Below are 23,353 nucleotides of genomic sequence, written 5' to 3'. Positions count from 1 at the left end.
CATGGAAGATAAGCTATGAAAGGCCAGTAAGCCCATGAAAAGATTCTCAATATTGTTAGTGATCAGAGAAATGCAAATTAATGTCACAATTAGATACCATACACCCCACTAGAACTGCTCCTAAAAAGACTGACAAGAAGTGTTGGTAATAATGTGGAGTGACTGGAGCTCTCATACATTACTGTTGGGAATGTACAGTTGGAAAACAGTTTGGCAATTTCTTATCAACTTAAACCTACTCTTCCCATACCACTCAGACATCTCATTCCTAAGTATTTATCCAGAAGAACAGAAAACACGTCCACACAAAAATTCTGCACATCATTTTTCATGGCAGCAAGCCCCCAACTGGAAGCTACCCAAATGTTCATCAACAGATGAACAGATAAACAAAATGTGACATATCCACCCAGGGACATACTACTCAGCAGTTAAAAAAAAGGGGGGGATAGATTACTGATAGGCTTAATAATATAGGTGGCTCTCAGAAATGTACTCTAAGTGGAAGAAGCCAAATGCAAGAGTATCTACTTTGTGATTCCATTTATATGAAGTTTCAGAAAAGGCAGACCTAATCTACACTGAAAGCCAGCATGTCAGTGGTTGCCCGGGGACTGAAGTGACCAAAATAGGGCAAAAGATAGCTTTATGTGGTGATGGAAATGTTATGTATTTTTATTGTGATTATACCAGTGTATAAATGTAACAAAATCTCATCAATATGCACACTTTAAATGGATGGATTTTAACACATGTCTGCGAGGTTGATTTTTTCAAAGTTGGCATATTCAACACAATATCAAAGGAGAACAAAGTGGGACTCACTATACTTGAGACTCACAGTAATCAAAAGAGAAAAGAGTGTGGTATTCGTGAAAGAACAGACAAACTGAATGGAATAGAGAGCCCAGAAAGAGACCCACATAAATCTGGTCATCTGATCTTTGATAGAGGAACAAAGGCCATACAATGGAGCAAAGAAAGTCTTCAAAAATGATGCTGGAACTGGACATCCACAGGCAAAAAAATGAAACCCAGGCACAGACCTTATAGCTTTCATAAAATAACTCAAAATAGATCACAGACCTGAAGGTAAAACACAGAACTGTAAAACTCCTAGTAGATAACATAGGAAATAATCCTAGATGATCTTGACTATGGCTATGACTTTTTAGCTATAATACCAAGGAAACATGAACGTGATCATGAGTAGGCTGGGCTTCATTAAAATTGAAAACTTCTTCTCTGCAAAAGTCAATGTCAAGAGAATGAGAAGACAGGCCACAGACTGGGAACATATATCTGCAAAAGGCACATCATATAAAGCATTATCATCCAAAATATATAATGAACTCTTAAAATAACAATAAGAAAACAATATAATAAAATGGTCCAATGACCTTAATAGACACCTCACAATAAGATGTACAGATGTAAGATAATCCTATAAAGATACTTCATATCACATGTCATCGGGGAAATGCAAAGTAAAACAATGAGCTGTCACTACACTGAAAATCCAAGACATTGACACCACCAAATGCTGATGAGGATGTGGAGCAACGGGAACTCTCGTTCACTGCTGATGGGAATGCAACATGGTACAGCCACCTTCAAAGACAGTTTCACAGTTTCTTACAGACTAAACTACTCTTACCATATGATCTTGCAATCACACTCCTTGCTGTTTACCCAAAGGAGTTATATCCACACAAAAACATGCATGTGGATATTAGTAGCAGCTGTGTTCATAATTGCCAAACGTAGAAGCAACCAAGATGTTCTTCAGGGGGTGAATGAGTAAGTAAATTGTGGTACATTCAGAAGTGGGGTATTATTCAGTGCTAAAAATAAATGAGCTAATAAGCCATGAACAGACATGGAGGAAATTTAAATGCATGATTAATGTATGATTGCGACTGGATGACATCTGGAAAAGGCAAAACTCTGGAGACAGTAAAAAGATCTGTGGATGCCAGGGGCAAGATGAGAGGATGAATACGCAGGACACAGAGTTTTTGGGGGGCAGTGAAAATACTTGATGATACCATAAATAGGGATACATGTCATTATACCTTTGTCCAAACCCACAGGATGTACAACAAGAGTGAACCCTAATGAGAACCATGGGCTTTGGGTGATAATAATGTGCTAATGTAGGTTTGAGTGTAACAGATGTACTACCCTGATGGGGATGTTGGTAACAGGAGGCTATGCATGTGTGTGTGTGTGTGTGTGTGTGTGTGTGTGTGTGTGTGTGTTGGGGGGGGGTGGTATATGGGACTTCTGTGTGCTCTCCCCTCAATAGTGCTGTGAGCCTAAAAGTACTCTTAGGGGCCTTTGGCTGGCTCAGTCAGTACCGCTTGAGGCTCTTGATGTCAGGGTCATAAGTTCAAGCCCATATTGAGCATGGAGCCTACTTAAAAAAAATAAGTAAAGCGTAGTTTTTTTAATTGGCATGTTAAAGCCTGAAAAAAAAGAAAAAACCTTCTCATTCTCTTTCCCTCTGTTTGTAATCTGTTCTCACCCCTGTATGATAACCAATTTCATTAGTTTCTTGATTATTCCTTCCTGTTTCTTTTTACAACAGTGTGTGTGTGGATACATATTGTGCCCAGTATTTCACAAATTAAAGGAAGCATGCTATGAATACTCTTTTACACCCTGCTTTTTTCAGTTAATATATCTTGATAATTATGCTTTGACAATATTTAGAAATCTCCCTTATTTTTTTTTCCATAGTGGCGTTCTGTTTGTCTCTATGAGTATACCATAGTTGATTCAACCAACCTTTAATGTACAGGCATTCGTGTTGCTTTCATGTTTTTGCTATCATAAAGTTGCAATGGATAACTTTGTTTTAAGTGTTTTCATTTTATTGAAATTGTGCCTTTTGGCTAACTTTCTAGAGATAAAATTGCTAGGTCCAAGGATAAATGTATGTATACTTTTGTTAGAAATTGCCAAGTTCATCTCCATGTTGGGTTGTACCACTTAGCATTCTCACCAGCAGTGGAGAGAGGATGCCTGTTTCCCCCACACAATTCTAACAGAATAGTTATCAGACTTCTGAAGCTTTGTTAGCCTGATAGCTGGGAAATGGTATTCCAATATAGTTGTAACTTGTATTCTTTTTTCTGTTTTAAGTTTATTTATTTTTAGAGAGAGGGAGAGAGAGCATGAGCAGGGGAGGGGCAGAGAGATGGAAAGAGAGAGAGAATCCCAAGTAGGCTCTGCACTGTCAGCACAGAGCCCGAAGAGGGGCTTGAACCCAGGGACCATGAGGTCATGATTTGAGCCAAATCTAAGAGTCGGACACTTAACTGACTGAGCCACCCAGGCGCCCCTTCATTCTTTTTTCTAGAAGTAAATCAGTGTGTGTTAAGAGTCATTTAGGTTTTTTTGGTTGCAAACTGTCCTTTTACGTGTTTTGCCCATTTTCAGATATGTTTTTCATGTTCTCATTTTAAGAGTTCTTTACAGATTAGAAATATTCATCTTTTGGGGCGCCTGGGTGGCGCAGTCGGTTAAGCGTCCGACTTCAGCCAGGTCACGATCTCACAGTCCGTGAGTTCGAGCCCTGCGTCAGGCTCTGGGCTGATGGCTCAGAGCCTGGAGCCTGTTTCCGATTCTGTGTCTCCCTCTCTCTCTGCCCCTCCCCCGTTCATGCTCTGTCTCTCTCTGTCCCAAAAATAAAAATAAACGTTGAAAAAAGAAAATTTAAAATTAAAAAAAAAAGAAATATTCATCTTTTATCTGTGATTACAGCATGTTTGTTTTTTGAACGTACTTAGTATTTCTGCCATTCAAAAATGCATATGTAGCTAATTTTATCAATCTTTTCTCTTAGCACATTTGATTTGGGGTCATAGTTAGGAAGCCTTTCCTCACACCTAGATTATGAGATTTCACTCTTGGTTTCTTCCAGTACTTGGGTGGTTTCCCTTTTAAAATTTACCGCTCGGATGCATTTGGAATCTTGTCTTGTGTGTTGTGTGACAGAGAGGGTATCCATTTTATCTTTTCCCAAATGCCTATCCAGTCATCCCAACATTTATGAAATTATATTTATAATTTATAATATGATAATATATTTATTATTTACATTTTATTATATAACTATATATTATATAATATTATGCATTATATATTGTTACATAAATATTTACTATAGTAAGTTATTATAATATAATTTATAATATAGGTTATTTGAAATTGTATTTATGAAAGTATCTTTTCCCAGTAATACAAGATGCCACCTTTATTATACACTAATAGCCATATTTACTGTGTTGCCCTTATTGTTTTAGTAAGCTTTATATTTTTAGATCTGAGTTGCGAATTAACTAGTTTTTATAATCTACATCTCCAAATTAAGAACGCCATTTGTCTCTTTCTCGCACTTTTGCATGCTCACCCTCTACCTCCCAAAACAGCAGCACCTTGGTTCCAGTTTGGTTTTGCCTCAGTTTAGTTTAACGTCATGGTCCTGCTAATTCGGGATTCTTTCTTAGCAACTGCAGCAAGTATCAGAAGACCTTTCTCAGCATTACTTATAAATTACACTGGTATTCGTGCCCGCCACTGTTTCGTGAAGCCAATCTGTTTGTCTGTTGTACTTGTTTTTCTAGACCTACAGGGTAACCTTAGGTACATTTTGGGGAAAACTTTCATGAGTGGTACATTTTCTAAACCCTTGATTTGGTATCAGTATTTCCACGTGCCAACGAAGAGTTTTAGGCGGCTGTGTGTGCCATACAGAGTGCCTTCACTGCCCTCAAATACTTTGTTTTCAGGGAACTTGTTTCACTTCTTTGTAGGTAATTTGTTCTCTTTGGCTTTGTTTTCTTTCTGGCGGCCTTCAAGGCTTTTTCTTCATGTTTGAAGTTCATTAGCTTGTCAGTAACCAGCTAGATCCTGCACTTCTCATTTACCCTGCTTTGCATTCGGGTAGTCCTGTCTTTCTGAGAACTGAAATCGGTTTTTCAGTGCAAGGAAATTGCATGTAATTGTAGGTTTCTTGCTACTTTTTTTCTCTTTCTTTGCTTTCTTAACTCCCGCTTGCTAGATCTTCTCCTTTGTCCTTCATTCTCTTTTTTCTGCTACTGTTTAGCTTCGTGCCCTTCAGCACTGCCCTCTGGAACAATCACTTGACTCAGTTTCCCTGTTGACTTATTCATAGTGTTCATCCCCATCAAGATTTACTTTCTGCCATGTATTAAAATTGAGATTCTCTGGCAATTATACTTTTAATTATACTCTAATGAGTAACTTCTTATAGCAGCCTGTTCTTTTTTTTTTTTTTTTTTTTTTTTTTTTTTTGAGACAAAGTATGTCATCTCAAAACTCCAATAATCTACAATATTTATGTAGGACTTTCTTCTTCATTTATCACTGTTACTAGAGTGTTGGTTTTCTCTGGTTAGTTTCGTGCTTCTCTTTCACGGTGTTACTTTTCATCACATATTCAGTGATTCTTGTTTATTTAAATGTTAAGTGGCACTGAAATTCTAGATTGGTCATTACTGGTTACTGAGGTGTATTTTCTCAGGACAAATGATAATCCCTACTCCTCCTGTTTTCTTGGTCTTTTTCTTTCACATAGATGCAGTTACAGATTCTTCTGTTTTCAAGGGTTTCTGATCAGTCTGATTCCATTTGATTTCCATTTTCTATAAATTTCTCACTGGCCCAGTTTATTGATTGTGCCCTTCTCCAAACCCAGTGCTATCATGGATTTATTCTGATTTCAAAATTTAATGTTTCATTTCAGAAGAGAATGGGAAAGAGAAGTAAAAATCCAGTTCAGATTTTTTTCAGTTTATGAAAGAAAAATTTTTCTCCCCCTGCATAGAAGTCATGGCTATTAGACATCAAAGACACTCTGAGGGTGCCCCCCAGCTTAGCATGAGCAGGACCTCACCCAGGGTCATCGTCTAGATGAGGTTCTAGCGACTCAGTGTCTGGACCTCAAGTTTGCACATTCAGTATCACCCCCCTTGTCATAATAGTGTATAAACCTTGATGCCAGTGTATTTATCTAAAACACAGGGGTGCCTGGGTGGCTCAGTCAGTTAGGCGTCTGACTCTTGGGTTTGGCTCAGGTCACGATCTCACAGTTTCTTGGGTTCAAGTCCCGCGTCGGGCTCTGTGCTGGCAGTGGAGCCTGCTTGGGATTCTCTGTCTCCCTCTCTCTCTGCCCCTCCCCTACTTGTGTAGTTTTTGTCTTTCTCAAAATAAATAAATAAACTTAAAAAAAAATAAAATAAATAAAACACAGTGACCTACCTCTTCACTGATTTCACCTGTAAAACAACTGTGTGAAATTTATACACAGAACTGCTTCTTATAAGAATTTAAACACATTTTGCATTTAATTTTATATGCAGGTATAAAGTCATAAAAATTCTTTTAAATTAATATTTTTAATTTTAGAATCACCAAATTAAAGACAGACTGTCCAAGATATTGCTTGAGAAATAGACATGTCACAAAACTAGAACATTCTGCGTGGCCTGGCCTGTTGGGGCAGGTGATCGTCAGAATCAGAAGCAAGATTATAATCACAAGGTGGTTGGGTAAACTGAGAATCAGAGCAGGAACAGCGAGCTGAATAACTTCGGAGGTTACTACCTGAAGGAGCTGGAGAGTCACTAGGGTGATACCTTGTCTCCAGGAGAGGCTCGTACCCACTGAGAGCACCGCAGTCTCCCCGTCGGTTAACTGGAGTTCTCCCATCCAGAGGACACAACTCAGCTCTGGTGTCCGCCTGGCTCCTGTTTTCCATCGTATCCTGGCAGCTGCCTTCTGCAGTTACCACATCTTTACAAAAGTGGCACAGCCAGTTCTGGGATCTCGAACTTACGGAGGTCACTCCACCTCTTACCCCCTGAGGATCCCACTAGGTGGCCAGGGCTGCATCTCCTATTTTGGGGTTACAGGTGTCCTGAGGTGATAGGGGTCCGTTACCCAGAGACGGGTACAGATGGTGCTGAGAAAGACCTTATAGTGTGGATGTCACTCCAGGAGCCGGCAATGAGTGGGTGGAGTGCTGGGTGTCAGCAGTCAATCCTTTTAGGTTCAAGTTACCAGGAGGGTCTCACTAGAGTTGAAGCCACTCAGCTCCCCTGCCCCACCTTTTGAGATAATACTGGTGCCACCAACTCAGCTCTCCATTGACTTTATTTGCAGAAAATTGGCTGCACAGAACTTATAAATACGGTTCTTTATGAGAATGAAAACATGATTCACCATTCAGTTATTTATATAATGTGCAAAAGGCTGAAATAAACACTTAAATCTGGAATATTTAAGATATAATATTAGGTAAACACAGCAAGCCTTCCTTTGAGATTTCCTTTGGAGAATTTGTTTTTTTTTTTTTAAATAAATTTGTGTTGTGTTTTTTTAATGTTTATTTATTTTTAATTTTTTTTAACATTTATTCATCTTTGAGAGACAGAGAGAGACAGAGCATGAGTGTGGGAGGAGCAGAGAGAGAGGGAGACACAGAACCTGAAGCAAGCCCCAGGCTCTGAGCTGGCAGCACAGAGCCTGATGCGGGACTCGAACTCACTGACTGCGAGATGGTGACCTGAGCCGAAGTTGGACACTTAACTGATTGAGCCACCCAGGAACCCCTGTTTATTTATTTATTTTGAGAGAGAGAGAGAGAGAGAGAGACAGCACACACTTGCAAGTGGCGGGGGGGGGGGGGGGAAGTGCAGAGAGAGAGAGGTCAGAGAGAGAATCCCAAGCAAGCTCTGAGCTCTTAGTGCAGAGCCCAACATGGGGCTTGATCCCATCAACCGGGAGATCACGACCGGAGCTGAAATCAAGAGTAGGGCCCTTAACCGACAGAGCCACCCAGGCGCCCCTGCTTTGGAGAGTGTGTCTTCCAAGAATGAGTAGACCAGAATCAACGTCCCCGTCTTCCCTCTGACCAGCCTCCGTACCCAGGGAGGTCAGATGTGCCCACCTTGTTCTCCCAGCTGCCCTGTGAGAGACAAAAGTGGTCATATTAGGAAAGCTGCTGCCTGCTGTATGCTGGGTGCTGTCCCCGGGGCTTTCTGTGGCTGCTCCTTGAATGGAGAACACTTGTGTGTCTTTGCAGCTGTGAGGATGACCTCTCCGAGGACAGAGACGAGCTCCTGCACGGGATTTCAGAGCTGGACATCAGCAACTCAGACTGCTTCCCATCCCAGCTGCTGGTGCACGGGGCTCTGGCCTTTCCCCTGGGGTTAGACTCCTACCATGGCTGTGTCATAGCGGCTGCCCGCTACGGCCGGGGCCGGGTGGTCGTGACCGGCCACAAGGTATTATTCACCGTTGGCAAACTGGGCCCCTTTCTGCTCAATGCTGTGCGCTGGCTGGACGGGGGCCGCAGAGGCAAGATCGTGGTGCAGACAGAACTGAGGACACTGAGCGGCCTGCTCGCAGTGGGGGGCATAGACACCAGCATCGAGCCCCATCTGACCAGCGACGCGAGTGTCTATTGCTTTGAACCCGTGAGCGATGTGGGGGTCAAAGAGCTGCAGGAGTTCGTAGCAGAGGGCGGGGGACTGTTCGTTGGAGCCCAAGCCTGGTGGTGGGCCTTCAAGAACCCTGGAGTGTCCCCTTTGGCGCGGTTCCCAGGAAACCTCCTCCTCAACCCCTTTGGCATCAGCATCACAAGCCAGAGCCTCAATCCGGGGCCCTTCCGTACTCCTAAAGCAGGGATCAGGACCTATCACTTCCGCTCCACTCTGGCCGAGTTCCAGGTCATAATGGGCCGGAAGAGAGGGAATGTGGAGAAGGGCTGGCTGGCAAAGCTGGGGCCGGACGGGGCTGCTTTCCTCCAGATCCCCGCAGAGGAGATCCCTGCCTATATGTCTGTGCACCGGCTCCTGAGGAAACTGCTGAGTCGCTATCGGCTCCCGGTAGCAACGCGAGAGAACCCCGTTATCAATGATTGCTGCAGGGGTGCTATGCTCTCCCTGGCCACTGGTCTGGCCCACTCGGGAAGCGACCTCTCTCTGTTAGTGCCAGAAATCGAAGACATGTACAGCAGCCCCTATCTGCGCCCCTCGGAATCTCCTATCACCGTTGACGTCAACTGCAACAATCCAGGTAAGGAATGGGGGCAGGGAGAAGGAGACTCAGCATGGGGGGCCGTGGGGATGGGGCCTGATGGCCTCAGAAGGCCATCGCCACCCTTGGCCGTGCACTTTCCAGGAGATGGGGGTTGGGGATTTAAGTGACATTTAAGCACCTGAATCAGGGCGGCATGAAGGGAGGGAGGCGGGCGGAGCTCCCGAAGGGGCTGTGGATGTGCTGGACGGAGATGGCGTCACGGAGGAGGGATAAAGTCTGCCCTTCTGTGCGTCGGCAGGCACCAGATACTGCTGGATGAGCACCGGGCTCTACATTCCTGGAAGGCAGATCATAGAGGTCTCGCTGCCTGAAGCTGCTGCCTCTGCTGATCTGAAGGTAAGGCCGGGCCCCATCTCCCGTGTGACGCAGAAGCCAGAGGTCCTTGCTGTCCGGGTTGCCAGTTAAAAACCCTACTGGCCATGTGAGGCAAGGACTTACCCCATTTTAAGGGTAAGACAACTGAGGGGGGCAGGTGGATTGAAAACATCGATCTAGCACACCTGGAACTAATGTGACACTGTGTGTCAACTATACTTGGGTCGATCAGTAGATCTGATGCATTGCAGAGCCCAGGACTCAAAGCTCACCAACTGCTAGCTCTCAAGTTCTGTGCCTTTCACTCATGTCCTGCAAGTGGGGAATAAGAAGGGCAGCAAACAGGAGTGCCTGGCTGGCTCACTCGGTACGCAAGCGACTCTCAATCTCAGAGTCGTGAGTTCAAGCCCCACGTTGGGCACAGAGCCTACTTAAAAATAATAATAATTTAAAAAATAAAATGCTTCCATTAAAGTAAAATAAAATAAGGCACCACATGGAGGGAGGGACCCCGGCATGCAGCAATGTTCAGTCAACCTCAGTTCCCTTTCCATGCCCATCTAACCTCCCACTGGAGCCCAAGGTCTTTCTGCCTCTTCCCTGTGACACCGAAGACTGTTCCTGCTTCCCTGTTCCACCTTCAGCTCTGTCGCTGTCACACACACATATCACAAATTAAGTAGCCATCCTGCTCAGCCCCCTTGAGAGTTGTGACAGGTAGGGTCTGTTCTGTGCCTGTACCTCTCCTGGAACTCTCCAGCATCAGCCTGGGAGAACCATCCCAGGACTCTGCGAAGTACAGGGACTGCTCCACTGGCCCAGGAGGGGGGCCCTGGAGAACAGGAGGAACCGAGTCCATCCTCCAGGCCATCAGCCGGTCACCCTGCCCTTCACCGGGCCTCCTCTCTAGTCAACAAAACGCAGGAGTCCACAAGATCCCCTCTGCCCTATTACCAGTGCCAGAATGGCCACAGTGAAATAGGCAACCCAGTATCCTGTGGGTTTCAGAGACACCCAGGGGCCCGGGAGTCGGCCCTCCTCAGCATTAGCATGTGGGTTCCACCCAGTGCCCCTCACTTCAGCATCCCTGGGAGGACATTACACGTGGTTCAGTCCACGCGGCCCTGAGGAATGATGGAATTGCATGGGTTTGGCACACATGGTTCACAAATGGTGGAAAAACTGGGCTTGCGTGGGGTCATGGCCCAGTGATCCTGACTGTCCCCACCTCCTGGGAGCCTTCCCTTTCCACCTGCACACTCCCCGAAGTGACTCTGGGCGGGGGGGATCTTCTGCTCCAGATACAGATTGGCTGTCACACGGATGACCTGACCAGAGCCAGCAAGCTGTTCCGAGGCCCACTCGTGATCAACCGGTGCTGCTTGGACAAGCCCACAAAGTCTATCACCTGCCTCTGGGGCGGCCTCCTCTACATCATCGTGCCTCAGAGCAGCAAACTGGGCTCCGTGCCCATCACTGTGAAGGGGGCTGTGCATGCCCCGTACTACAAGCTAGGTGAGTGGAAGCCGTGGGGTGCACGCCTGCAGGAATGGGTCGTCTGGGGCTATTCGGTGTAGGAAGAGAGACACATGGGTTGGTAGAGGGAAGGAGAGAAGGACCAAACCACATTCATGGGGAGGGACTTCACAGAAGGAGAGAGAGGGGATGTGGTTGTTCATGACCTTGCTGTTCTCCGCCTGGGCTCAGGTTGTATCTTTTCACATTAAGGGATTTGGGAAAGTGAGTTTCAAGCCCCATGGCCTCTCTTCCTAGGGGAGACCTCGCAGGAGGAGTGGAAGAGGCGTATCCAGGAGAATCCAGGTCCCTGGGGAGAGCTGGCTACGGACAACATCATCCTGACCGTGCCAACCGCCAATCTCCGTACCCTGGAGAACCCTGAGCCATTGCTTCGCCTCTGGGATGAGGTGATGCAGGCTGTGGCGCGGCTGGGGGCCGAGCCCTTCCCTTTGCGTCTGCCCCAGAGGATCGTCGCCGACGTGCAGATCTCAGTTGGTGGGTGCCCTGGGCGAACCAGCCCTCTGTGCGCGCTCCCCTCGGGGCCTCTCCTTTTTTTTTTTTTCCAACAGCCATCCAGTGGGCGGCCAGCAGGTTAAAAATGTTTTTCTAGCAAGACATATAAGATGTAAGTCTTGCCATCTAAATGAAAAGGGAGAAAATGGATCTAAGAAAAATAGACACAGCCATATCCCCCAACAAAAAATGGGAAACTACCTAAATGTCCAAAAGTATGGAATGGTTAAGTGATATATGGTGTGTACCTTCAGTAGTCATTGAGGAAGATATTTAAAGTGATATTTTGATGGCAGAAAGAAATATGATGGGATTATGTGACACAAGAAAAGCAGGCTACAGAACTATATGAGCAGCACATTAAAATATGTAACAGTTGACAGGCGCTTGGGTGGCTCCGTTGGTTAAGCGTCAGACTTCAGCTCAGGTCATGATCTCACAGTTCGTGAGTTCGAGCCCCCATGAGGCTTTTCACTCTCAGCCCGGAGCCCACTTGGGATTCTCTCTCTCTCTCTCTCTCTCTCTCTCTCTCTCTCTGCCCCACTCCCACTCTCCCACTCTCTCTTCCTCTCTCAAAAATAAAAATAAAGTAAAACATAAAAGTATGTAACAGTCGAAGTCAGCATGTCAAGAGAGGTCTTCAACAGCAGGAACCATTCAGAGAATAGTGCCAGGCTTTCACAGCAGCCCCAGCAGGGGATGTCAAGGAGAAAGTAAAAGTGGCAGAGGGTCTGGACCTAGGTCACAGTTGTTGGGAGAAGGAACTGAACAACTTTGAGAAGACACTGAATGAAGAGATCTGTGCCAGGGGGTCAAGAAGCCTAGAAAACCAGGGGGGGTGTGGACATTAAAGAACGATGGAAATTTCTCTGGACCCCAGTTTTCTTGCCCCTCCAGAGATGATCCCTATAAAGTAGTGTCAATGTGGGCAACTCCACATCTAAATATTGAGAAGGGGAAACCACCGTCAGGAGTTTTTCAGTTTTGAGAGAAGGGTATAATGAGACAGGTTCACATGGACAGGACACTCTCACAAAAATAGAAATTGAAGAGGAACACAAAGGGCTGTCTGTAACGTGCATCAGTCCTGCAGCCACACCCTCTCGGGTGGGAGTGGGGTGGGGGCACCCATCCACCATGAGAGGAGGGGGGAAGCCCAGGTGGGTCTTGTGTGGAACGTCCTTCTGAGCATTATGGTTTTGGGGAGTCCTGGTACAGATGCGTGGGGAGCATCCTAACCCCTCTTCCTCCCTCCTGCGGCCCAGGCTGGATGCACGCAGGGTACCCCATCATGTGCCATCTGGAGTCTGTGCAGGAGCTCATCAATGAGAAGCTCATCAGAACCAAGGGGCTGTGGGGCCCCGTCCACGAGCTCGGCCGTAACCAGCAACGGCAGGAGTGGGAGTTCCCCCCGCACACCACGGAGGCCACCTGCAACCTGTGGTGTGTTTATGTGCACGAGACAGTCCTGGGCATCCCTCGAGGCCGCGCCAATATTGCTCTGTGGCCTCCGGTTCGGGAGAAGAGGGTCCGAATCTACCTGGGCAAGGGTCCCAATGTGAAAAACTGGAATGCGTGGACCGCCCTGGAAACATATCTCCAGGTACTGGGCAGCCGTGGAGGGGGATGGGAACCTCCCACTCAGGGGACCGGCAGCGCAACCTTGTTAGGTGACGTTCTAGTGACCCAGGAGACCTGATGGAGCCCAAGTGTGACAGTGCTATCTGATGAAGCCTCCCAGTGGACATGACTGCCTCAGCCCCACCCTCACACCATGATTCTGAGGAGGTTCAGTAGAGTGGATAGAAAGTACCACGAAAGCTTAAACTTGGTAGAGGCGAAAAGAGTACTTAAATACAGTTATCATCTCTGGCTTTAAACCCAGACATACCTGAGACTGAAGCCAAGCCGTGCCACAGAATAGCCCTCTAAAACCAAACACCCCCCCCGCCCTGCCCCCCACACACAAGATATGGGATGGGATCTGTTGTTTCCTTACAGGAGGCGGATCTTCTCCCTGCCTCAGTTTCTCCCTCTTAGGCAGTCCCAGATTCCTCACTGGCCTGGACACGAGGTTGCCCCTGCCTTTGAACTACTGTTCAACACGCCAGTTCCCTCCCTGCGGTCGCTGGGGCAGCGTCGCACCACCTGGGATTCTGGAACTCAGTCTCCAGCCAGGCACACTCTATTCTGGTTCTTGCTCTGTTCGAATCCGCTGCCCTGAGAACAACAGTGAAAGTGCCTGCAGACCTTAACCTTGTCATTGGGCCGCTTTCACCCCAGGGACAAAAGGTGCTCACGTGTGAAATCCAGCTGACGCTGTTCCAGAGAATGGCTAATGTCCGTCCCAACTGTAAAGCACCATAACCCAGCCTCACGTGGGCTGTTGCCAGTGGCCTCGGGACAGCTGCCTTTTCCTAAAACTATGTCTTATGTAACTTAATTCTAGCCACCTAGACTGTACATAATCTTCTGTGTCTATAGGACTCACCTTCTTTTCCCTAAAGGCCATGTTCCTAGCCTTGCAGATTGACATAGGCCTGTGGCCGATGCAGGCTAATGTCAGGGTAAGGGTGGAGGTTCCCCAACTATTGGGGTTTAACTTTGCAACTGTTGAAGATACAAGGATTTTTTTCACGTCAGCCTGTTTTGAATCCTTGTGTGATATCCTGTGGTCGCTTTCACGATCTAGTGAGCTACATGAATAACGATACTGGTGGTAAATACTGATAATAACCTTTACAGTTATTACCACAGCCATCATTTTTTGAGTGTCTGCTCGGTGCTGAGCACTGTGCTAGCTCAGAGGCCCTTCCAAAGATAAGATCAGGATGGCCCATGAGGCCAGCAGCCACAACGGGAGACAGGGTCAGTGACAGAGATGAAACTCGTGTTTCAGAGGTTAAATACATGAATTTACTGTAGTGTCTGCTGGGCCTTCTTTCTGTGGATTAAATGTCTCATCTTGCTGCTGCTTCCTCTTCCCAGCTACAGGAGGCCTTTGGGTGGGAGCCGTTCATCCGTCTCTTCACGGAGTACAGGAACCAGACCAACTTGCCCACAGACAATGTTGACAAAATGAACCTGTGGGTGAAGATGTTCTCCCACCAAGTGCAGAAGAATCTGGCTCCGTTCTTTGAGGCCTGGGCCTGGCCTATCCAGAAGGAAGTGGCTACCAGCCTGGCCTATCTGCCTGAATGGAAGGAAAATATTATGAAATTATACCTCCTCACACAGATGTAAGGAGTGCCCAGCGAGGTGGCAGGTAGAGAGGTTTGGGGAGGTAGGCAGAGATGGGGATTCAGTCCTCGACCTCTGTCTCTTAGGGTCCTAGCCTTGCCCTCTCAGCTCCCTGCCCCTGTACCTGACTGCCTGGCTCCATCCCTAGAAAGTGGGTTAAGAACACAGCAAAAAGGGGAATCCTAATTTCTCAGGAGCAAGGCCTTCTGTTTGCGAGTCTCGTTCCTCGGCTCTCAGCTGTCAGATTCCCTCCTGGCCCTATACTGGCCTGGTTCTGAGAGCTTTGACACCTGCCTTCATGCCAGCCCTTGGCTCACCATTGGGGGCCATGGCCCTTAGGGGGTGGTCCTCATTCTGACATCCTGAGGACTCTCTGGTCTTGTATGTTTTGACCAGCTGCTCCAAAAACCTGACCCTAGAATCTACTGCAGCACAAATTTACCAGGATAACCAGACAGTTCCTTGATATTCTGTGTCTTAGGTCGTTTTCCAAGAGCGTGAGACGCAATCTAGTGTACCAGAAAGAGCCCATAGCTGGGGTTAGCTCTTGGGAAAGTCACTGTAGCTCTATGAGTGTGAGGTGAGGACAAAAATCCCTGCCTCACGGGGTGGTCATGAAAACTCAGACAAATAGCTCTGAAGAGGCCTGCGAATACAGTACTTGCACGTCTCAGAGACTGCTCCGCGTTCTGCTGGCCCACGGAGTAGTGAGCTTAGTACGTCCTCTTTTCTCGCCACAGCCTGGAGGTTAAGACCATCATCTCTCACAGCAGACTCCTTGCATCCAAAGCCTGGTTCTTCCACCTGTTAGTCACGTGACTCTGGGCAAACTGCTTATAAAATGGGATCTATTTCATAGAATTATTGTGAGGATTAAATTTCAGCACCTCTAAAAGGAATTGGGACAGTACCAGGCAGTTGGCAGGTACTGAGAAAGTGTCAGCTTCTGTTGTTACTGTCTAATGAATTCGGTATCATTGTAGAGTGAGACCGCCCTTTTAGATGGTATTTACAGATGGCAGTGTGATCTATCCCATCCCATCCTACACTTTATACACCAGCCTCTGAAAGCACTGTGGAATCTTGCTTTAGCATCTACAGGATCCACAGGCTCTAAATCCACAGTGGGGTTTTAATAGCTACTTGGGGTTTGGTCTCCATTCAGTTCCACCTTTCAGGTAAAAGCCCTTCCTTGATTAGATCAAGAGTGGAAGTCACTTGAAAAACTGGAACAAATCCATGAGGGTGTTTGTCTAGCAAACAATGGGCACCCGGCTTAGTGATGGTGTCTATATTTCCAGAGTGGCACAGATTCCTATCGCTGCCCAGAGTTCCTTACCAGTTTGGCAGATGAAGTCCACACACACAGAGAAATCTTTACTTCAGAACCAGCTAACTGGATATGACTGACCCAAATTTCATTTAATTACAATGCAAAGACTTTCTTAAGTTTTCTTCTGATCTTATTCACAACCTCCCATTTTCTGTGTAATTTTAACTAGAGTTGAGGCTCTGGGATTAATTTGTACACCCAGCCAGTTTCCTTTAGATCACTTCTATTCATTTAGTTGTTTTAATACACTATTTTATTCTCTTTGTTAGGAACTGGGTGGAGGCATAGGCAACAAGATTGGACCCACAGAGTATTCTTCTGTGGATTCCTTTATTATGTCATTTCTCAGTCCTAGAATTATTTTCCTCTATTTCATGAATGTCTTCCTCTAGATGCTTTAAACGTAGATGTTGGACGTTCATTCAGCATTTGAAAAAATCCTGCCAATTAGAGGGTTTCTGAGTGTGTGCCAAATAACATACTTGTTTTTTGTTTTTAATATAGATTAATTTAATCGTCACAATAATCTGATGAAGTGGAAATGTATCGCTCCCATTTCAGGAATAAGTGAGCTGAATTTTATGGAGATCAAGTAAAGTGCCTGAGGCTACATTGCTAACAGGTGGTAGACCTGGGATTCGAACCAGGGCCCTCTGATTACCGAATGGGTGTTAGTAACGAAAGTGCTTTGAATAAGCAAATCAGTGAGTAAATGAAACCAGCCAGCAAACAGAAGGACCTTTATGTCCTTCTTGCCAGCTTTTTGGCTGCTTGTGCTCACCCCCCATCCAATTTTATCAGAACAGAAAGTCCCTTTGTTTACCCCAAATGCCAGTTCAAAGGAAGAATCTACGGTAGGCTCCTAAAGTGTTTTCCAAAGACAGTGTGGGTCTTTCAGGTTCAGTTTATTCAGGTTTCACGCATTATCTCTAGGGCACCATGAACGCATTCTAGTAGCTTACTGGGTTTTGAATGATGGGTTATTTTGGTAAAGTGCCTGACTCCCAGAAGTCTCAGACATTGCATGTTCTCAGTGAGGAAATCAGATTCTTAGTCCTCTAGAATAATATTTGTATGCATTCTGGCCCTCTTTAGTTCATTTTTAGCATTGCGGCCCCGGGGACCTCTTAAATATATAAAGTTATTCATGTCACTCTTGTGTCTAAAAGCTTCCAGTGGGACTTTGAATTTAAGATGATGAACTAAGCATATAAGTTTACTTCCCCTCCCTCCCCAGGCCCCACTGAAATTGAAGTCAAGAAATGCAAAAGAGAACTGACACATCTCAGCAAAGAAAACGGAACAGATTTGATTATAACTGAAGAAGATCTCAACACATTTCTGGAAGAGAGAAGGTGGATGAAGCATGATAATGAATGAAAGAGTGAAGGTGTCTTTCAGACAGAATAGAAGCTGATCTGAACAACCTAATCCCAAAGAAACATGAGCACCTGAAGAGTCTATAGAGTTATACCTTATACCCGTTGTAAATCGGAACCCCGTCCTATCCTACCCCAACCATTGTGCAGAACACAGGCAGTATTGCGATTGGTACCCATTACAAATCTGTTGTTCTTGTTGTTGTTGTTGTTTGTACAGAAGTTGATTAAGCTGCCTGAGGAGAGGTAGAAGTTGGTGCCCCAGAATAAGATTTCTCTTTTTTGGAAATAAGTGACCCCCCCCCCCAGCCTATCAGCTAATTCTCTGTCAAAATCCCTCTGCAAATGCCCAAGTGCTTCTAGTTCCAGAAGAGGCTTAACTAGAGAAACAGACCCAGCCATACAATGGCAGAGGATACCCACGCCAATTCCTATAGAAGTTAACAGTTATATTGATTCTTAAATGCAAACGGTCAGCCCAGTAGTTTGGGCATTAGGAGGTGGAAGGGGAGGACCAGGGGAGAAGCATGTAAGAAAAATAACCAGTTAGAATTGGGAGACTTGAAAAATACAACCAACTCTAGAGGAAACAAAGTGAACATGGTGAACAAAGTGAACATGAAAACAGAAGGCTACAAAGGAAAGAAAAACTGAATAAAAAGAGCCCTTTGAAAGTGAAATAAAACTACCCAAAATATTCAGTAGACAGGCTGGAAAATAAAGTTGAGGGCAACTCCCTAGATACACAACAAAAAGAAACAGTAGAAAAAAATGAAGGAAAGTGATCTAGTCAATCAATATCTAAGCATTAGGACTTTTTGGAAAAGAGAACATACAAAATCTAGGTGAAGAAATTTTTTAAAAATTGAAGAACAGAAAGAACTAAGTCTCCAGATGGAGGGACCCTGATATCACCTATATCTACACACGATCTTGTGAAATTTTGGAATATTAAGGAAAGAGGGAAGGTATTACAAGTGCCCAAAGAGAAAATAAAGTCATCATAATTAGCTCAACTAAAAAGGGATGAGAAATAGACTGGCAGCAGATTTTTCATCAGCAACACTGAGTGCTGGAAGCCAATGGAGCAGTTTCTTCCCTTATGGAAAATATTTGGATCCCGGATAACCTAGCAAGCCAAACTGTCAAGAGTGACGTCAAAATAAAGACATTTTCTGACAGGCAAGTTTTCAGAAAGTCTACCTACTTTGCACCCTTACTAAGAAAGTACCTTGAGGAAGTTCTCCAAGAAAATGAGGAAGAAGACCAGGAAAGAAGAAGAAATGGAATCCAGGAAACAATGGACCTCACCTAGGATGTCTCACTCTAGAGTGACAGTTGTCCAGCAGGATGTCTCACTCTAGAGTGACAGTCCAGCAAGATGTGTCACTCTAGAGTGACAGCTGTCCCAGCAGGATGCCTCACTCTAGCAGACCCATTTCAGATGAGAGCACACAGTCTCAGGCTCTTTGGGAAGAATATACATTCTGTTCCACAGATCGTATCATTGAGAAGCTGGAATGTTTGAAAATATGGAAGACATACATGCTTCAGTCGGCAAAAAGGAAACGGAAGTATGTCGAGACATTCAGGTCCAACTGTGAAACAAAAACTCGTGGAATGTATGAAGAGATGCAATTTGACATTGGCGGTAGGTATCTTTCCTTACAAGTGGCATAGGAATCATGAACACTGGGTTTTGAATGGCAAAAAAATGCCCTCGCATCTACTCGGCTTTCAGTAAACACTATTTACCTAGACAAAATAATGTAGATGCTGTCTGTTGGTATTCAGTGTTCTGATCAGCCTAGAGACAAAACATGAGAAGCTTAATTTTTTATTCAGAACTGAAATGGAATATAACGAATCCTGACAGGCTAAGAAACAAGAGAACAGAAAGAGGTTGAGGATTGGTTGGGGGAGGAGGGGTGGAAGGAAGAGATGGGCCACTTCTGCATTCACAGCGAGAATGAGAAGATGAAGTCTGCAGTTAATGGAACAAGAACTAGAGGGCAGTATACTGTCCAAAGTTATAAATGAAATCAACAGAAGTCTTAAAAATGGCATTATCTATCGAAAGCTTGGGAAAGGACAGGCAAAGGAAAGGTGGGGATAGTGTAAGTTAAATCCTTATCTTTTGTAATGGGGAATTATTAAAGATTGTCTAAAGTTAATAAGTCAAGAATTATTGTTCAGACATATTATTTAATGTTAGCAAGTTAGTTAACAGAAAATCTAAAAATAGAAAATGTTAAATGCATTGCCTCTAGGGAACGGGGCTAGGGTTAAAGAGGGTGGGGTGGGAAACCGTGTTTTTCATTTTAAGTCCTTCTGTACTATTTAATTTTTTACCTTGTGCATGTATTACTTTGAAAAATTTTTAATAAACTCAAATAAAAATTCTCCAGTGACTTCATATTGACTAAGATATGCTCCAAACCAAACCCTTACAATGGCTTATGAGGCCCTTAGATATTTGGATCCACCCAGTGTGTCCAGGTTCACTGTTCTTCCCATTACTCTCTAGGTCCGGCCACGCTAAATCTCTTCCAATTATTCACACTTCACCTTCCCTTGTTTCTGCAGGTGTTCCACAAAAAACAAAGCTTGTCCCTGATCTCACCATGTAACTGAGATTAAGCTTACTCTCTAGCAGATTTTTAATATTGAGTGAAGGAACACTCAACAGGTGTTGCATGAAGATTGCCAACCAGTGTTCTTTCCCAAGAAGGCATGATATTTGTCCCTATTCTATTCCAGGGAACATTTCAAGATCATAATGGGGCTGTAAGTCTTCCTGCATTCCTATTCATTTGACGATTTGGGTAAGTTTTAGTCTTAGATGAGACCAGGTCATGTCAGAAGATTTCTATCCATCTGTCAGTCTCCTTGTTATGTTCTTTGCCACTTTGCTTGAACATCATAATCTGTTTTCTCCAATTCTCCCTCTGCCTCCCACCCCTGTATTTTGGAAAGGCAGTCAACTATGTAGGAGAAATCTTCAGGCTCCCAAATTTCTTGTGTTTTGCTATTCTTCATCTCTTGGTGGCTCTTCCTTCCCCACTAGTTTACCTTCTTCTGTTGTCCAACTCCCAAGGCCAGGTGGAGCTCTCTAAGGAACATTTGCCTTACAGCCATATATATTGGCCTTACACATTAGGCTGCTATATTTAGTCCCTAAACCAATGTCCTCACATTGGTGAGTCGCAACCTCACCTAAGGTATATGCTAGCAAGCCACTAGGTAAGTAGATATGGCATTAGATGTTGACTGGTTTTGCTGGCAAAAGTAACACATTCTATGCCTTCTTTCAAGATGACATCACTTCTAGGTTCTTTATTCCTTCAATGCTTTTGGACCCCTACTTAGCTTCCATTTTGAAAACGATTTCTTTCTTTGACCCTCATCATTAGAGTCAGAAGTGTGGTAGAGAAGGTGTGTGTGTGGGGGGGGGGGGGATCCTCTACTTTTCAAGCATCTTCTAACTACACACACACACACACACACACACACACACACACTCCACATCTAATTCAAGAGAGCTATAGAAATGCTACTGATTCATTTGGATTCTTACACATTTGAATGCTATAAAGAAGCATTTCTTTGAGAGGAAAGGTTGTGTACATTGTTATTGGCAATGTTCTCATGCTGGGTGCGTAGTTTTATAGGTGTTCATTATATTAGGAAAAAAATAGAATAAATGAGTAAATTAGAAACAAAACAAGCATTGATCAGTGATGACAGTTATCAGGAGCCAAGGACTATGTTAACACAAGTATGTGTACATGAAGGTCATTAAAATGTTACTTCTGTTCATCTGAACTATAAAGGAACTCAAATATACATAATTAAGAAATATGTACGTGTGGGTACTAAAAATTTCTTTGCATGAACTGCCTTAAATTTGGCATAAAATTCACTGTCACAGACTGCCAAAATTATTTAGTATAATTTGAGTTCAGAGATAGTACAGGTGGGTGGGTGGGAGAATGTTGAGGGTGGGAGCCAGGAGGGCAAAATGATCAAATGTAAAACATAAAGACAACCAAATCAAGGAGTCCAGGAGAGGCCCCACAGACCGAGACATCCCCCCCCATTCCCCAACACAACCTGTAATTCTGGGCCCAAGTATATATAACTGGCTATACCTATGCCAAGTCCTGTTATCTGTGAAGTGTTTGCTTTAAGTAAGAGCCAAGTACCTGGAAGAGGTCATGAGCTCTCCTTGTAGCCTCCATCAAGGTAACGAGTGGGAGAGGCCAACTCCAATTTTTTTGTTTTATTTTTTAACAGTTTCTCCTGTGGTTCTTACTGTCAGAGCAGCTTGGGGGCCACACAAAGGAAGCAATAGTAAGTCGTAATCAAGGTTTCTGATACTTATTTACAAGACATTTGGCACTGTGAGCTGGTCCGTTGGTAACAGTCAAAATCTAGAGCAGACAAATCTCGAATCCTCGTAGAAAATGGACATTAAACTATAAAAAGGCGAACAGTGACTCACATCAGTAGTGTCAGAGTGACCTTTGGATAACACCTACAGAGTCTCTGGTACTGGATGAAGAAGAGAATTTAATGGGATGGATGGGATGGGGAGGGGTGAATATCCTCAGGTCTAACAGATGATGGTATTGACGCCCTCCAGCCAAAGACCACCAGGAGCACCCCTCTAGCTGAACAAGCTGGGTAACTCATTGCGGCTAGGGAAAAGCACACACTGCAGGGAACTGGGCATCTCAGTAAAAGGTGTTTAAAAGAAATGACTAGAGAATTTAGCTTTGGGCGAATCATTTTGGGGAGGGTCTAAGGAAGCAAGGCTTCGTTCTGGATTGGATGCTGTCAAGACGCAGGGGCAATTCTATGATGGTCTCAGAAAATCTCATCTATTGGTAAAGGGATGCCTAAAGTGGCCATAGAGCCAGAACTGGTCTCTGAAAAAGTAGCAGGTCCTCATTTTAGGTAAGAGAGACGGATATTTGGTATTTTGTGGTTGCCCAGAGATCTTGCTCTTGTTGCCTTATCATGGTCTCAGAGTGATCTTGTTTGACGTGGACGTTCCATGGAATGGTTTATGTACAAAGGGGAAAAACAGCGCCTAGCTGTATCAGACAGGCTCCTGAGGTCAGGAGCTGCTTTTTTTTTTTTCTTTCTCAGTGCTAGAGGATGAAATGAAGAGCCTCTGGTCCTCTTACACAAGATTAAAATATGCATTTCCCTTCATGTGCCTGTTGGCCATCCGGATGTCTTCTTTAGAGAAGTGTCTATTCATGTTTTCTGCCCATTTCTTCAGGGAAATACAAATCAAAACCACACTCAGATATCACCTCACGCCAGTCAGAGTGGCCAAAATGAACAAATCAGGAGACTATAGGTGCTGGAGAGGATGTGGAGAAACGGGAACCCTCTTGCACTGTTGGTGGGAATGCAAATTGGTGCAGCCACTCTGGAAAACAGTGTGGAGGTTCCTCAGAAAATTAAAAATAGACCTACCCTATGACCCAGCAGTAGCACTGCTAGGAATTTACCCAAGGGATACAGGAGTACTGATGCATAGGGGCACTTGTACCCCAATGTTGATAGCAGCACTCTCAACAATAGCCAAATTATGGAAAGAGCCTAAATGTCCATCAACTGATGAACGGATAAAGAAATTGTGGTTTATATACACAATGGAGTACTACGTGGCAATGAGAAAGAACGAAATATGGCCCTTTGTAGCAACGTGGATGGAACTGGAGAGTGTGATGCTAAGTGAAATAAGCCATACAGAGAAAGACAGATACCATATGGTTTCACTCTTATGTGGATCCTGAGAAACTTAACAGAAACCCATGGGGGAGGGGAAGGAAAAAAAAAAAAAGAGGTTAGAGTGGGAGAGAGCCAAAGCATAAGAGACTCTTAAAAACTGAGAACAAACTAAGGG

At 44.7% G+C, this 23,353-nt stretch overlaps 1 protein-coding gene across 5 annotated transcripts in view; it reads left to right on the top strand.

Annotated features, from left to right (window-relative positions):
* TCAF1 (TRPM8 channel associated factor 1) overlaps positions 1-17,630 on the top strand; it is a 53,406-nt gene extending 35,776 nt beyond the window's left edge. For 3 of the 5 annotated variants that reach the window (XM_006929456.3, XM_011280675.3, XM_023250676.2), the window contains exons 3-9: positions 8,114-9,108; positions 9,371-9,468; positions 10,749-10,962; positions 11,221-11,460; positions 12,744-13,081; positions 14,467-14,717; positions 17,289-17,630. In XM_006929456.3, coding sequence (XP_006929518.1) covers positions 8,114-9,108; positions 9,371-9,468; positions 10,749-10,962; positions 11,221-11,460; positions 12,744-13,081; positions 14,467-14,717; positions 17,289-17,298 — 2,146 coding nt within the window. In that variant the 3' untranslated portion in view covers positions 17,299-17,630. Of the gene's footprint in view, positions 1-8,113; positions 9,109-9,370; positions 9,469-10,748; positions 10,963-11,220; positions 11,461-12,743; positions 13,082-14,466; positions 14,762-17,288 lie in introns of all 5 variants that reach the window. The other 2 variants (XM_023250677.2, XM_045052898.1) reach the window with 2 other exon arrangements.
* The last annotated feature ends 5,723 nt before the right edge of the window (positions 17,631-23,353 follow it).

This window comes from Felis catus, chromosome A2 (genome assembly GCF_018350175.1).
Source record: "Felis catus isolate Fca126 chromosome A2, F.catus_Fca126_mat1.0, whole genome shotgun sequence".
Taxonomy (NCBI): Eukaryota; Metazoa; Chordata; class Mammalia; order Carnivora; family Felidae; genus Felis; species Felis catus.
The sequence above is the reverse complement of the archived record's forward strand: the minus strand, read 5'-3'. Positions and strand labels throughout refer to the sequence as shown.